A 14,310-nucleotide genomic window follows, 5' to 3' on the forward strand; every position below is an offset into this window, starting at 1 on the left:
ATTATCTATTTATTTTTTGAAGATAATTTGGATAAAGATTTCATGGGTTGAAATCAATTTCATTTTATGTGGGCAACCAAAAGGTTGTGATGTTATATTTAATATTTTTTTCATTTATTCTTTTTGTTTTTTTGTCAACAGAAGACTAAAGATAAATGGTCTTTTAGAACAGCAAATTGATTCAGAATAACAGGGGTATTCAGTATACTTTTTCTATATATTGTAAATGTTAAACTGGTTTTAAAAAAAAAAAATTTTGAAACGTAACATGGGAGGTTTTTTAACAGAAATTACTGAGGTCTGATCAAATTTTAAAAATTACGGCTTCACTGAGGAAGAACTGTATCTCCTGATTTTATTCACTTCTTCTCTTGGACAATGGGCCGTTCAACTTTTTAAATGCACATGAAATAATCTAACAGGAATTTTGCCATAAATATGATAAGTGAAATGTATTAAAGTAAGCTTCTTAATTTGTCAGGTTGGTTCTTCATCTTCACACTTGCCAAATTTTAATCTGTTTATTTTAATTAAAAAAAAGGGGGGAGGGGACAAAAGGAATTAACAAAATGTTCTTAGTGTGACACATTAATCTCTTGGTCATTACTTTTGCGGCCTTTAACTTTTCACAACTCTCATACATTTAATTGTCTTTCCTTGCTGTGTTATGTCTTATCTCTGCCTGTAAACTGTAAAATCCTCCAACCCCACCTCCCAAACTCCTTCTCAAAGTATCTATACTATTAGCTTTTTCTGACAGTGTAAAGTGTCCACAGCTGTATAGCCCTTCAGCAATGATATAAATAGCAGTGTGGACAGAGAGGCACAACTTAGACGACCAAAGAAATGCCTGAAGGGTGTGGGTACATACTTGAGTACATGCCTTACGTGACTTCCTACTTTGCCCAAGCCATGCATCTCCCTCTACGCTGCTATTTTTGTCCCACTGCTGGAGCCTTCCCTGCCTTAGAGAAAGAAGCAAACAGTGGGGAAAGGCTCTGCCAACTCCCCACTGCTGGAGTCCTTTGTCACGGCAACAAAAGGTTCCGGCAGGAGAACTGCTGAACCCTTTCCCCACTGCCTTTCTGCTGCCGGAGCCTTTCTCTATCACATGTAGCCACACACCACAATGTGGACGTGGTACGCTTTTCACTGCGGAACATAATTAAATGTACACTACATGCTACCACCGGTGGTGTATAGCGTAGACTTAGTCAGAGCGTGTAACACAGTGCCCATTCTGAAGTCTCACTGTCTCCCTCTCCTGACACATATCATAGTATTGCTGGCCCTGCACCTGGCTGCTGGCACCACACCATTTTCTCCTTATCCCAGGTCTCACTTCCTGATAGTACCTGGCCCAGTGGAGGGATCAGGAACTGATAGTGGGGAAGTGGGATGCATGAGGAGTTCAGGCTGAAGTATAGAGGGAATTGGAGTAAAGGGAGACTTTCTCCTCTCAGGTGACTCACCCTGCCCTACTTTTAGTGGCTAGAAACCTCTTCAGCACATCACCCAGAAGCAACACAAAAACCACAGAAAGGTAGCCAGTTCCTAGATGTTTAAGATTTTAATGTAATACAACTCTTTGAGCTTAACCAGTAATAAATTTCACACCCTAGTAAATATTAGTTTGTGTGGTGGTGACATGATGTGGATAACTGATTACTTAAGGCTGGAATGAAATCACCAACCTTTCTTTTGTTGGTGTGACCCAGAGTGACATTTGAACCGACATCTCCAGATGTGAAAAGCCAAACACGCGAACCCATTGTGCCTCCTACCGTGTAGTTTGAATATGAACTTGTGCTAGCAGTGTGTGTTAAGTCTTCATTTCCATCAAAGTACCAAGCTCCTTCAGTGTTTTTTGCATTCATACAATCAGACATGGGCTGTTCTGTAATGATTTCTGTTGTGGACCTCTTATGATGGTTCTTTTGCATGGTCCACTAAGCATCTGCTTTTAAGATCTGCATACGCGTCACAGTTTCCCTTTTACTTTACATTTATGGTATTTTGCTTCTCAGACTGGACACACTTTTCATGAATGTCGGGATGTTCTACCACATCTTCTGTATGTTTCCATTCTTTGTTTCCTGTCTGTCTTCTGTCAGAGTTTCCTCAGGTTTTCATATTGTGTTTCTTCTTGAGCTTTCTAGGTTGAAATTTTTGCATTATTACATGCATTCCTATGTTCTCCTTTATATTCTGTGAGAGATGCTCAGCTTTCTCAGTGAAACATCATCTGTTTCATCAATGTTTTTACACACATTCTTCTGATCAGTATGTCATTTGCCTTGTCTTCCATGGCATATGAGGACATTTACTTGGTATTCATCACAGTTACTGACAAACCCTGACGCAACATGAAACTGCTCAAAATGACCTGTTTGTCTAAACCATGTTTTCTCAGCAAAATTAAAACATTCTAGAAGAAACACTGACTCCATTTCCCTCAAAAATGAACTTTTATTTGCAGACTTTTGTTTTAATCCTGGTTTTCTGCTGTTTCTGTGCCCTTAAGGTAGCTTATTTTTCTCCCACCTTTCCTGTGGTTTCCTTCCTCTTCCAATGGGAGCTGGGCCTTTTTGATGTAGCTCTCCTGTTTTTGGCCTGCAGTGCAATTCCTCTGCAGAGGCTCCTCTTCATGGAGTTCACGTTTTTCTGTCCTGTCTTTTTGTTTGTCTCCTCTTTGGGCTGCGGCTTTTCCTGCCCTCACAGCCCTTCGAAGAGCCTCAGCTCTCTCCTCTTTCTATTCTACAGTGCAGCTCTGACAACACAGCTTGTTCTGGATGCTGCTCCAGTGCTTGGGGATGAGGAAAACAACCCCTCCCTGCTCTGAGTAACTTCACATACTCTTTCTTCTTTTCTCCTTGTTCTGACACTATGTTGTGTTGAAGTGCAGGCAGACGCAAAGAGCACAGAGGTATATAGTTGCATCAAGGGCAAGGGCTTTATTACTAATAGCCTTGAAAAGGTTAAATAATTAGCATTAATTCCAGGTGTAATTACTTTAGTATTAACTCTACGTGCCTTCCAGACGAACTGGCTGCGTTTGACCCAATGACTTAAAAATGAGGGCATGACTAAAATGCAAGTGAAGGTGTGATTGTAGCTCAGATAGGCACCTTTAATCTAGCTAGCTGAGCTAAAAATAGCAGTGAAGACGGGACAGGCTGTAGAAGCCCACCCAAGCCCTCGGGTTAAGTATTCATGTTGCTAGCCTGCATTGAAGCAGGGCTGCTGGAACATCACTGCTGACTTTAGCAATGTTAGCTGGATTAAAGCTAGCATGGGTATGCCTACCTGAGATGCAGTTATATCTTGGATTCAGGGTAGATCTACCCTAAAACTCTATATTCCGTTACTCATCTTTGAACCAGCCAACACTTTACCTGACACTGATTTTAACGTTGGCAACTCCATTCCTACAAAATCTGTTTTTTGTGTATTGTGTTTTATATCCCTCTAAGTGCGAGAAACATTGTGATTGCCTCAGAAGTTATTTAATAGGTGAGTCTTCATACATGGTACTGGAATCTGCCTGTGTTTGATAGGCTATCTTTGGCTATGTCTGTACTTGGAATTGGGGTGTGATTCCCAGCTCGGCTAGACAGGCTCTCACTAATTCTCGTTGTGCTAGTATGCTAAAAAGAGTAATGCAGTCACTGTAGTATGGGCAGTTGCAAGCAGTGGCGTAGGCTAGCTAATCCAAGTACAACCCCTCCCAGATTCTGTGGGCATATACGTGGGATGGCTAGCCCATGTGGTCGCTTGCCCACCTACTGTGGCTACGTTACTCTTTTTGCGTTCTAACTCAATGAGAACTAGCAAGAGAATGTCTACTCGAGCTGGGAATCACACCCCTAGCTCCAAGTGTAGATGTATTCTTTGTTTTCAAAAGTGATTAAACAATTCTGAAATAATACTACTTCCTTTCTTTGAGAAACTCTTCGCTGGAATAATTAAGAGCTCCTTATCATTTTTGTGAAGAATCATGTGGGTAGCCAGGTGAAATTAGTGCCCTGACATGGTTTGCAAAGTCACTGCTTTTTAATTCTTCAATATCTCAATTGCTTTTGTGGAAATCATTGTCCTATCTTTGCTCCTGTACTTATGCAACATGGTGACAGTAGAAAAATCCTGCAATGAGCCATGCATGTGCACACACTTTTAAGTATGTCACAGGCATCAGATTCTGGAGCCCTAGATAGAAGTCGTCTTTCTTACAAATCAGAAGAAATAATAAAATCTATACAATTTATCATTTTATTTTAGCTGAAGCCATGCTCTCTCTCAGTTGTGCCAGAGGAGAGTTTGGCATAGCTGGGATTGACAGAGGCAAAAGTGACCCTCCTCCTATCCTGGGACTGACCAGGGGCTGGGAACTTGCTCTTGGGAAAAAAAAATAGAACAGTCTTAACTTCTACAAAACGGCTCCCTAAAGCCATAATGACCAGTGAGAATTGTTAGAGTGCAGCATGCTCCTAGGCCCACCCTTTCCCACCCCCAGAGCCCTCCTTTCACAGGTAATGGTAGGGACTGGGTAGCATAAAACCAACTACATTGACTTTAACCACGTCTATTCCAGAGAAGTACCCTTCTACCCCTTTATGACAGCTTTCTGCCTGCTTTGTGTTGCCTGAAGACTTTTGTGACTGGGACTTCTGAAATCTGGGTTTAATTTCAAGTTCTACCATAGACTTCTTGTCTTGTTCTTGTCTTGCCAAGTCATTTAATCTCTCTGGACTTCAGTTCCCATTCTATTAAGTAGAAATGTTAGTATACCCTTCTCCCACCCTTTATCGGTCTTGTCTTTTTAGATAGTAAGGCTCTCTGAAGAGCTTACAATTTGCATGTACCTGGCAAATGGGGACTTGATCTCAGTTAGGAAATCCAGGCACTGCTGTAATACAAATAACTCACAAGGGTGTTGAGGCTTTATTCTTTTGTGTTTGCAAAGTGATTTGACATCTTAAGGTGGAAGTTAAGGAAGTACAAAGTATTACTATTATTATCGCTGCTGCTATGTATCAGTTATGAGGTTTACAAATAACACCAGATTATTTTTTTTAAAAGCTGAGAACTAAAGTAGTTATAGTTGGAAAAGTGTGAATTAAACATTTTTATTTTTATTTCTTGCTTAAAACTGAAATTCTATTTAAAAAAACAGTACTTAAATTATAGGTTTCTGGAAGCATCTATTAACAAGAGTATATTTTTGCCTCCATTTTTCTTCATTTTTTATGCCTTTTGTGAATTTCATTTCTAACAATACTAGACACAGGGCAACCATTGCATACAAATGTGTATCTTGCATTTAAGTGTCTGAATGTGTGATTTGTGTTTCAAAACTGCTGAGCATGTGCTCTTTGTGTTTTTAAGGCTGTTGACTTGGCGACCGACAGGTGGAGAAACAGGCTCTGTATCTCCATCTTCTGTGAGAGAGAAACAGCTGGTATGTTTTTTGCAAAATTAGTTTAAAAAAATGTTTTTAAAGCTCTCAAGGGTTTGACTCAAATATACATTGTTGTGTGGAACAAAGTAAAATTTGCTTTGTTTAGACTTAGATTTTGATGTGGTTTGGTTGGAAATGTTTTTTTAGATTATGTACTGGAAAAAAACATTCAGTTGCCAAGAAATTGAAAAACTGCTATCTGTTTAATGCAGTGCTCATGCAATGTGTGATGTAGGAGTAGTTAAGCTGTATTCCAGTACATGTGCACATTCCTGATAACCTCCCTATATATAATGTTGGTAAGACTCTTTGGACAATAACATTGTTTTAATTTAATTTAATTAAGAGTACATTTATCTTTGTAGCGAGGCTAACACAATAAAATCCATAGTACATAAACCCAGAAAATTAAGTAATTTTTGGGGGGTTTCTCACAGATTTTATTTCTTAATAAGAATCTAAACTTTCATTTAAATATAAATAAGAAGTTTTTAGCCCATCTGGTCTCAAAGCCTTGTTGATGTAAACTGGTGTGCTGCTGTTTGGATTTGCATACAGACTAAGGGCCTGAGTTTCAGTAATTTCAGTGGAACGGCTCATGCTTGTTAAATTAAGCACTTAGGTAAATCTTTGTAGGGTATGGAGAACCTAAGGCTCTGCATAGGTGAAAGTATCCATCTCTCTGGATGCCATTGGAGGATCAGGCCCAGAACAGCAACGCTAAGATGTGAACTTCCTCTCTTTCTCTTCCTGAGGGTCTAATTATGGCAAAACACAAATGCGAACTGTTTTTACTTCTGGTTGTACTGTATTGGACATCTAGCCAATAGTCTCATTCAGTGTTACTAGATGTACTTGTCACATCCCGACTGGCTAATGTGCGTGAAGTGCTTTGAACCTGAAAAGCACTATATAAAATGGTAGATCTAGTCATTTGAAATTATTAGAAATAAAGCTGAAAGTTGTACAATATGTAAATAATTGAATACTGCACTGGATCGTCCTTGATTATTTGAATAAACTAAAAAGCTGCTGTGTTGTCTTTTAAAATTAAAGTAGCGTTACAGTGATGTTTTATAAAAAACCCACAGTCTCAGACTTTGTCTTCATTGCAAAAAAGTGTGTGTTCACAATCTAAAAATATACCTTTTTCAGTGAGGACGTAGCCTCAGATCCTCAGATCAGTGGTATGGTTTGCTGGGATTTGTGGATTTTCATGATCAATCAGCAGTTAAGTTTACTCATCTTTTTAAAATAAAGACGCCTCACAGTTTTCTTGTGAGGTAGGTAAGAAGTCTTGTACCCACATTTTCAGAGTAATCTCAGAGACAGAAGTTGTAACTTGCCCAGTTTCGTGCAGTGAAAGAGGCATCAGCAAAGACTGGAAATGAAATCCGGGAGTCCTGACTGCCATTCCTCTATAACCAGTAGAGCATTTTGCCTCCTTTATTTTATATCTGAATGGCCCTCTTGTCTTTTAGATAGATAGTTCCTTAAAAATTTTTGAGTACAGTGAAAATAGAACAGTGCTGGGTATTATACACAATATTATAAAATCAAAAGTGCCTTCATATAAAATGAGGAGTTGTCCAGTGTTTGAGGAAAACCCAGTCCTGGTTACTATTATTGATTTGACATTTATTATTGGCGTCATATGCTTAGATTTAAATTTTGCATAGGATGTAATAAATTATCATATTCTCAGATTGCATTTACTGGACAATAGACAATGGAAATATTTGCTTATTGAAAGGAATAATAATCACAAATCATATAATCTGCTTCAGCAGTTAATGATAGAATATTCTTATTTTTATATTAAATTGCATAATTTAATTCTTCTACCCCTTCTTATAAGTACTTAAAAATGGAAGGCAGTGAATATCTTAATGTTGATCAACAAATAGTTAAAAAATAAAATGCTTCAATTTTAGTATGCGGAATACTCAACACAGCAAGAATAAGGAGGTTATTTATATAATGTAGCCTCTTTTCTCTTTCAGGTCATCCAAAGTCATGGATCTACAGCTCTTGTCTTGTGACTCCCCTTGTTTTTAGTGTTCCTGATATACACATCACAGAAATCTGCTGAAGCAGCTAGCTAGCAAATAACAATAATAATATTATTAAATAGGGCATTTACCTGATATGTCCATCTGCCAAGCCAATATCTTGCTGCAGTAGACTTCTGTGGTGGGTATAAACTCATAGATTCATGACTTAAGGGGACCTGAAGCAAAGTTTAAAGTTCAGTTTTACTCTTGCTATTTGAAGTATTCCAAGATATGCCACTTACATCCCTGTGCCCCATTTTCACCAATTTATATATTGGAGAATGATACTTCATAGGATGGGTCTAAGAACTTGTAAATAATATATAAAGCACATGGAAGAAAGGTACTAGAGAAATGCCAAGTTTCATATCATATATTATAATAAAGTTAATATATTTTACTTAATCCATTGAAATGTAAATTAATCTTTTACTTGACATGCTAGTACATGTTCCACTGAAGTATTTGAAAATGGTTTTAAAAAAAATGATTAAGAGCAAAGTATTCTCTTGATTTCAATGTATAATTAAATATTTTAAATTAGTTATTTGATTATTTTACTTTGCTTTACGTGCACGTATTTGAGATGTTGTCAGTCCTTGTCTTTGTGAATCTTATTACTTGAATTGGTCTTCTCCCAATTCTAATATCAAAAAGTGCTATAATGTATATTGTATTTTTTAAATAATCACAATATTGAAATAGAAAACTCCCCAAAAGCTACTGTAAATAGATTACAATTACATTTTATTGAAAGTTGATTCATTGGTGAGCTTCTGTTCAGTTTATTTGATGGACCAACTATTTGGGTTCATTTTATTTTCAGGATACAATATCACAGAAATCTGTAGATATCCACGATACTGTCCAGCAAAGATCTTCGGATAGACACCAGATTCAGCCCATTGTGGGGTCCACAGTAAGTGAAGAGATCAGCAAAAGACCTACAGCAAGTGAGTTTTTCTTTAAATAAAAAGAGGAATGCTTGATAACAGAGGATTTTTATATCTGTTAAAGCAGTATTTCTCAAGCTGGGGGTTGTGGGCTGGGTTTAGGAGGGTGGGTCACAAGTGAAGGTAACAAAAACATTTGTGTGCCAGATCAAAGTTTATTTTTACACAAAAACAAACTGCAAATTTACTTTTTATAAATGAAGAGTCTTACAGAGTCCTTCAACGAAACACTTATGCTTGTTGTGTACCAGCTAATTTTATTACGTTGGTTTGAATTGAAGAAACACTCAGTGGCAGGTCATTCTCCACAGATAATTTTATTTTGTTGCTTTATTTTTATCGCAACCATCTATGAGATTCCCAATTCACTTAAGTATGACATTGAGAATGGAATTAAAACTTTCAAAGCTTCAGTTACAAGTTTGAGATACTCGTGCTTCTGCACCATCCAAAATGTGCACGTCTTCTGAAGGAAATGAACATGAAGCGTTTTATCAGATGAAAGCTCCATCAGTTTATCTTGCAGGCTTCCTGTAGGTTCAGCAGACTTGACTACTCTTTCGTTAAACAGATGATTATCCAACTCTTGCCAAATTCTTTGTTGTCAGATGGGACATAATTCTGGAGTTGCTTTTTAAATTCAAGTATATATTCCGTTATTTTTTTAATTGTTTGTTGTCCACATTCTTGTCATTGGCAATCAATTTCATGAACTTGCAACTCAGAGGAAATGACTTGAAGTTTCCACTCTGAAGTGGAGAAGACCAGGCTCCAAGCTTTTTTCCAAAGGCTCTCACTTTGTCTCCCAACACATTTGTGTTTTTGTGTCATCCTTGAAAACTCATATTCAACTCATTCAGATGACTGAAGACATCTGCTAAGTAAGCCAACTGAAGAAGCCATGATGGGTCGCTGAATGTTTTAGCAGACAGAGACCCTTGATCCTGTAGGAACATAAGTACTTCAGCTCTCAGTTTAAAAGTCTGCTTAATGCTTTTTCCCATGAGAGACACCTCACTTCAGTATGCAAGAGAAGATTTTTATGAAGTGTTCCCATTTCATCACATAAAGCTGCAAACAAGCAGATAGAAGCTGGCTTTTTATGAAATTCACAACTTTTACAAGCTCATCAAGCACCTGATGCAACTCAGAAGGCATTCCTTTTGTAACAAGTGCTTGCTAATGTAAGAAGCAATGGCTCCAAATTGTATGCAGCATAATTGTTTGTAATCTTGCAACAAGCCCCGCTGTTCTTGCTTGTCATTATTTTGGCACCATCACTGCATATAGCAATACATTTTTCCCACTCAATTTTAAAATATTCGGTAGCTTCAACAGACATGTTAAATAGACATTCACCACTTGTGTGGCTAGGCAGCGCTTTGCAGAAAAGCATGTTTTCCTCAACAATATCATTTGAATTACATCGAATAAAAGCTAAGAATGGTGCTGAGCCTGGGACATCTGTTGATTCATCAAACTGAATAGCTACGAATTCACACCGTTTTAACTTTTCTTTCAATTGCTTATGAACGTCATCAGCCATTTCATTAATACTCCTCAAAACTGTATCATTTGATAAAGAAATAGCTTTAAACTTAATTGCCTCTTCGTGGCCGAGCATGCTTGTAATCATGTCTAATGTCGCAGGAAGTATGAGATTCGCAGCTATTGTATATGCTTTACATGTCTGGGCAATACGAAGTGACATGAGATACGGAACTTCAAGAGCATTCTTACTGACATGACTTGTATTCGACATAAGTGTTTGCTGATTATTCAAGCTGTTCCATTTTCTCTTAAAGAACTCAAGAGGCTTGTTGTTTAACATGCATGTCTACTTTCCAAATGCCAAATTAATTTAGAAGGTTCCATGTTTTCAGCACATAGCACTTCACCACACGCAACACAATGAGGTTTATTTTTGATTATTGTAAAACCGTACATTAAATAGCTGCAATCGTATTTTTTGTACTTTGCCTTCTTCACTCCTTCATTCTGTGAAGTACTTGGTTGAGCTCTCTTTAAACATATATCCATTGCACAAGAAGACCTCACAGAAAAGTGTGCATACGCATATGCTAGCCGCAAAGAACAATAACACTGCTTGACTGGAAGCAGCAGTGAGCTCAGGTGGTTGCATGAAGCTGACTACTATTAATGAGAGAGCATATTTTTGGGGTAAGAAATCTCTCTGCTAACAAAGTATAGGAACTGAAATATATTTGTGTAGGTTTGAAATATTAACAATGGGCCAGTATTATTCATAATTTACTTAATGATATTTAAGGTAGGGGGTTGCAATTTTGTCAAGTTTTAGTTTGGAGGGAAGGGGGGAGAAAGGGGTCACATTTTTTTTAAGTCCAAAGAGGGTCACCAACACAGAAAGGTTGAGAAATGCTGTTAAAAGTACTGTGTAATGGTTATATTATTTCCAGCTCTCTATGGTGAGGGCAACAATTAAACATTTTTATAAGGAGAAAAACATCTTGGGTGAAATTCTGGTCCTGTGGAAGTCAAAAGCAAAACTCCCATTAGTTTCCATGGGGCCAGGATTTCACTCTGGTGAAAAATCTTGCTTTAGGTTACTAGTAAATTTGCAACTTAAAGAAAGATTTTTAAACAGGGTATTTGACTCCTTATAAAATCATTACAAATTACTAATTTAATCTTTCCTTGAATTTAATTTTTTTTGTGGGGGATGTAAAATTATAATTATAAGCTAGCACTAGTTGAGAACAATTTTTTTTGCATACCTGCCGGCAGGAGGGCTAACTGGTATAAGGCATGCCTAGAATGTATGTGTAGCTGTTTTGAAGTTCTAGTGGCTAATAACCCTTTTTAACTTGCAAGTATTCTGCAATATAAACAAGGCAAATGTATCTTAACGCCAGTCTGAAAAGGACCATCTTTATAAGTGACGATCCTTTTGCTCTTGAGTTCTTGCTGTTCTTCCAATACTGTCAAGAAGAGTCCCAACTTAGTTGGTAGTTTTGTGATGTCTGACATCTGCCCTGTATAAACTGAACTAAGACCCTTCAACAATTTAGAGGTTTGAAAAGATTTTTTTAAAAACCCTTCCCTGTTATAAAATATATTGACAAACTTTTTTTTTTGTGGTGGTGGTGGTAATTCAGTGGGTGAACTTTTACATTGCAGGCTTGGTTTGTAAATGTCCGTGCATTTACATTCTTTTAAGTACTTCTGTCCTGAAAGTCTTCACTAAAATAACTTACTTACAGATTTAAATTGTAATTTATTTTTTTTTCTTGAATAACTCTTCAAGTTGCTAGAATAAGTAATTTTTCTGATTTTTTTTTTTTTTTTTTTTTTTTTTTTATAAATAATTTCCAGAACAGAAGTTGTTTGCTGCTCTGTTAATCAAATGTGTTGTACAACTGGAGCTTATTCAGACTATCGACAACATTGTGTTCTTCCCAGCAACCAGCAAAAAAGAAGATGCAGAGAATCTAGCAGCAGCACAAGTAAGTTTGAGTGGCTGGTGTTAGTCTTTTGGGAAGATTTTCACTGGAAGATTATGTTCCATAAGCTCTTGTAACTTCTATCAGCTAATAATTTCTTAGAACAATTACATAATTTCCAACAAAGCAACCAAAGTGTCTATTAAACCTTAAATTAATTCAACCTTCCCACACAGAGGCAGACCATTTTGTGGAGGCTTAAACTTAATTTCTTCACACACTAATAATATCTTCCTTACCTAGTATGTGTTGCTGCTTGTGTGATTGTTCTATCCAGGTCTAAGTTTAAGTATGTGTACAGATAGAAATAAGGTAAGGGGCATAATTCATAGTGTCTGTCTTTAAAAGAGAAATTGTAGAATAATAAAATTTCAGCAGCCTTTCACCCTTGAGTTGGCATAATAGGTTGCTAATGATTGATATTGCAAAGCTAGACTGCCATGACCAACCATCAGTAGTCAGTACTGTTCTGAGTCTGACCGTTCTAAATCTGTTTTTTAAAGAGAGATGCAGTAGACTTCGATGTTCATGTGGACACACAAGATCAAGGAATGTATCGTTTTCTAACATCGCAACAGCTTTTCAAACTGCTGGACTGTTTGCTGGAATCTCACAGATTTGCTAAAGCTTTTAATTCAAACAATGAACAAAGAACTGCTCTCTGGAAAGCAGGTGGGTTACCTCAGTTTAGAAAAACATTTGAGAAAACACATTACTGTGTTTTGAACTGAATCATTTGGGTGTTTTGAGCTGATTGCCTTACTATGTCACCATATGGAGCATCAGCATTGCATTAGCCTTTGCTATCAGTATATTAGTCATAGAGCTCAATGGAGATTCTTTTCTGGTTGGTTATTTAAATAACCAACCAATGTGACATTTCTTTTCCTTTAAAAGCAACTTTCCTTTGAGAAAAAGAAAAAGATAAAATAAAAATGTGTGATAGTTTAGTTTTGGTTTATAACATTAAACAACACACTGTGAGGATGTACTTAGCCTTCCTAAAGTAAATGCATAGCTTAATGGTAGGTTCCATTTGAGACCTATTACCCTTTTTGATAGAGACCTTATTTAAATACAGAGTTCAGTCCTTAAATTGAATTAGGTTATATAACTAACATGAATTTATTAACTGAAAGTATTTTAGAGAGGTAGCAGTGTCCAATGTCTTAAGTCTGCAACTTAAGAGTTCCTGCGTTCTATTCTTGTTTCTTGCAGTAACTTGTTGCTTGGCCTTCATCAACTCATTTAACTTCCTTGTGATTAAATTTCATATGTGATAAAAGGAGACGATAATACCTGTCTACCTCACAGTGGTCTGAAGGATGGATTAATATTTGTAAAATGCTTTGAAGATAGAAAGCACTATAGTGTAGTGCTGGGTTGTGTTTGGTGGTCTATGATGTACCGGAGGAGGTCAGAATAGGCATCTGGTGGTCCTTTCTGCCCTTAAACTTTGACTCTAAATGTTAGTTAATTTGGTTGGGATTTTTAAAGGAGCCTAAAGGAGTTAGGCACCTGGATCCCATAGGCTTCTTTGAAAAATCCCAGCCTTTGTGTTTTTATATATATAAAATTTAAATTTAAATGCATGAAATAAATTCCATTGCCTAAGACTCTTTGTTGATGGAAAGTGGAATTTCCTGTAGTATTATGTATTTATATATTAATTGGGACCCAGTGCAAGTCTATTAATACTTTTAACAATAGTGCACTCACCATACGGTGAATGCATAATTGTGTTTGGTGTCTGTTTTTAACATGAATTCACATAGCCATCTCACTTGGATCCTGTGTACGGGCTGAATATATAATTGTATGCATTTATATAATATAGATCTTTAATAGCAATTGAGTTGTAATGAACCTTATGAGAGCACTTAATATGCACACATTGTAATAGCTTGCCAAACCTTAGTGTTTTAGCAATTTTTTAAATGTAAAAATTAGTATTTTAAACCAGTGCTGTGTGATTGAGTCAGTGTGGTCCTGTGGATAGAGTATTAGATTGAGTTCCTGTGTTATATTCCTGGATCTATCATTAATCTCCTGTGTGACCTTAGGCAAGTCATTTCACCTGCAGTCTGCCTCTATTTCCCATTTGTCTTGTCTGATTAGTGTTGGGATCCCCCTGAGACCTCATCCACTTGGTTCCTCCAAGGACTCAGTTTAACTCCAGTCTCATCACTCAGGTTCTTTTATTTGGCATACAACAAAGCTATGTTGATTGATCACAGTTAAGTGTAGGGGGTAGGTATAAGGCATATCACACATCCAGAGTTACACAGCAAAACTCTTTCTTAATATATATTACATTGCATTTGCTGTACTTTGCATCACATGTTTTATGATTGGCTTTGTCA

At 37.0% G+C, this 14,310-nt stretch overlaps 1 protein-coding gene across 1 annotated transcript in view; it reads left to right on the forward strand.

Moving 5' to 3' along the window:
• ARFGEF1 (ADP ribosylation factor guanine nucleotide exchange factor 1) overlaps positions 1-14,310 on the forward strand; it is a 165,203-nt gene that overhangs the window by 142,497 nt on the left and 8,396 nt on the right. Inside the window, exons 33-36 of the mRNA XM_067553653.1 lie at positions 5,386-5,458; positions 8,339-8,465; positions 11,811-11,950; positions 12,451-12,619. Of these exons, the coding sequence (XP_067409754.1) occupies positions 5,386-5,458; positions 8,339-8,465; positions 11,811-11,950; positions 12,451-12,619 (509 nt within the window). The remainder of the gene's footprint in view (positions 1-5,385; positions 5,459-8,338; positions 8,466-11,810; positions 11,951-12,450; positions 12,620-14,310) is intronic.

This window comes from Emydura macquarii, unplaced genomic scaffold (genome assembly GCF_026122565.2).
Source record: "Emydura macquarii macquarii isolate MOO-44397 ecotype Brisbane River unplaced genomic scaffold, CSIRO-AGI_Emac_v2 contig_1477, whole genome shotgun sequence".
In the NCBI taxonomy this organism is placed as follows: domain Eukaryota; kingdom Metazoa; phylum Chordata; order Testudines; family Chelidae; genus Emydura; species Emydura macquarii.